Raw genomic sequence first — 2,619 nt, 5'->3', positions numbered from 1 at the left:
TACTATTATAATAAAATTTGAGAAAATACTGTTATCATGTTACATAAAGGAACAGAATAGAAAAGTGTCACTTTCCAGCTCCTTCATGTTTGTTTTGGAGCCGTGCATTGTGTAGACACGTGCACACGCGTTATCAGATGATGTAAAATTAATAAACAATATTGCAGAATATTGAAGAATAGACTTTTTTTAAAATCATCAGACAATATATTTTGTCATATTGCACAGCGCTAGTGCCAGTATGTTAAATTTCAGTTTAAACTTCGTACGATTTGTTATTATAGTTTTAGGGGCAAAAACTTTTGACAACGCCACCCCTTCTGTCTCTGTTTAAACTAGAAACGCGGATCGGGTGATAACAGTAACATCACAGCTGCACTTCATGCATGTGCATTACGTTATCAGACAAATAGCCATATGCGAGTAGGAGGACAAAAATAACAAAAATGTCAATCATAACGTGAATCGCTGACTCTAAAGAGAGCTGATACCTTGGTGGTGCAGGTAGCTTTCAGTGGCTCGATCAGTCTGTCCAGTCTTTGGAGAACAGCTGCAGGACACAGAGAGGCCAGTCTGGCTAACATCAGGAAGGTCAGCATCTGCAGCACACACAAAAACACACAAACACACACACAAAAAAAGTGGGAGAGTAGAGTCAAGAAAACAAATGACACTAATATTGTCATTTAGAGCAATGGCTTCAGTAAGCATTTATGCCTGCAGTAGATTATTGACAGTTTTCTTCTTCACTCAGACATCAACATGAACTCTTCCTGCATCTCACTGGAACAATGCACCACTTGCTTAATTGGTTTTTGCTTCTAATTTCTTAACCAAAAAAAATGGCAGATGTTTTGGTAACATTGTCAACTTTCCCCTAAACTTTGGAAAATAACATGATGCATGTTGAAAATTTTAACCAGTGATGGAAGAATCATTCAGATCTTTTACTTAAGTAAAGTAACAATACAAAAGTTAATCTATTCAATCTCCAGCATTCAAAATTTAAGTTCAGGATCCAGTGTGCAGGATTTAGGGGGGCATTTTGGAAGAACTGGGATATAATATAACTAGTGTGTTTTCTTTCGTGTGTAATACACCTGAAAATAAGAATTGTGTTTTCGCTAACTTAGAATGAGATGTTTATATCTACATGGAGAGCGAGTCCTCGTCTGCAGAGATCGCAGTGTTACACTACCATATTTCTACAGTATCCCAGAAGAGACAAACTAAACACTATGTACAAAAAACAGTTGTTGGTTTTTTTTTACGTGAAACTGCATTATTCAGTGTTTTTTCTCATTTTAGATTACCTAGTCTGTGTGTTTTGGAGAGCAAGAGATAATGTGGATAATTCAGCCATGGTAAAAACTCTGTTTTTTGCTATATTTACTATTTATGAGTATTACGGACCTGAATGATGCCATCTGTTGGAATATGTAAACACCTACACTCTTTCCAGATACTGGTGTAAATTTCCTGTTTGTGTTCAACCAATATAAAAGGACCTTTTGTTGTCCCGAGATCTGTTTGACTCCCTGACAGAGACTTGCACCCGGAAACACGTAGGAGTGTTTTAAAGGTTCATCATGACCATGCTGTAGAGAGAAAGGCATTTTAACATTTCAAGAGAGTGCCTTGGAGTTTTATTTTTGACTATTTATCCCAGTATATCCCCACCCAAAGAGGTCCTCGAACGGACTGACTTTTGAGTCCAGGAAGCGCTCCTTTTCTTGCATTTTTGAAGAAGTTTCAGCTGGTTGCAATCTACAATCCTCACTTCTACGTGGCACCGAATCCCCCTAAATCTTACAACATGGCTCAAAGTGGAAATGTGCAAACTTATTTAAGATATCAGATAATTGCAGATGAGTAAAGCACAATAATATCTTTTGAAATGAAGTAGACTGGAAATATAAATGAGCATCAAACAGAAAACACCTCAAAATTGTACTTTAGTACAATTCTTATGATGCAGTCTTCCATTAATTTATTTTTCTTTTGTTTTTCCACCCACCCTGATATCATAGTGATCTTTGAGTCCTTCCTCCACATGATCCAGGAACTGCAGGACGTCCAGCGCCTCCAGGCAGCTGTCCAGCAGAGTGTACATGCACTCAAACGCTGCTTTACGCACATCCAGACCGTCGTCCACAGTGTGTTTGAATGGACCCATCTCCACCTGAAGTACACACACAGAATTAAGCATCTGCACACGAAGTCATGAATGTCAGACATAAAAGTTTCCATCGTGCCGACCCACTTCTCGGATGAGGTCCTTCCTGATCTGGGTCTCCTTGTAGAGGTGAGGCAGCACTGTTGCTAGGAGACCTCGGATCAGAGATGGTTTGTTGTGAGCCGCAGAGTTAAACATCACTAAAGCGACTCGCCGCACATTGATGTCGTTGTCCTGCAGCGTCTTCAGGAAGTCGCCTGCCAAACAGAAATGATTTGATGAGATCATTGCTGTCGAATAGACAGATTAATTTAACCCCTTGAAACGTGAGCAAATTGGCTTTATTTCTTTCAAAAACATGGGAAAGGGGCAATGAGCAACTTAGGAAGAACTGACCCAAAAATTGGCAGAAAAAAGACTAAATAATTGGAAGGGAAAAAAAA

At 39.0% G+C, this 2,619-nt stretch overlaps 1 protein-coding gene across 1 annotated transcript; it reads right to left on the bottom strand.

Annotated features, from left to right (window-relative positions):
- Window positions 1-491: 491 nt before the first annotated feature.
- Window positions 492-2,433, bottom strand: LOC121965404 (cullin-associated NEDD8-dissociated protein 1-like; the record flags this gene model as incomplete). Its single annotated transcript, XM_042515552.1, has 3 exons — window positions 492-599; window positions 2,018-2,182; window positions 2,264-2,433. Coding segments are annotated over 3 exons (443 nt in total), but the record flags the coding sequence as incomplete, so codon positions are not given.
- Window positions 2,434-2,619: the final 186 nt, after the last annotated feature.

Source organism: Plectropomus leopardus, unplaced genomic scaffold, assembly GCF_008729295.1.
Source record: "Plectropomus leopardus isolate mb unplaced genomic scaffold, YSFRI_Pleo_2.0 unplaced_scaffold19874, whole genome shotgun sequence".
Taxonomy (NCBI): domain Eukaryota; kingdom Metazoa; phylum Chordata; class Actinopteri; order Perciformes; family Serranidae; genus Plectropomus; species Plectropomus leopardus.
Note: the sequence above shows the minus strand (reverse complement) of the source record. Positions and strands in the feature narration are given on the sequence as shown.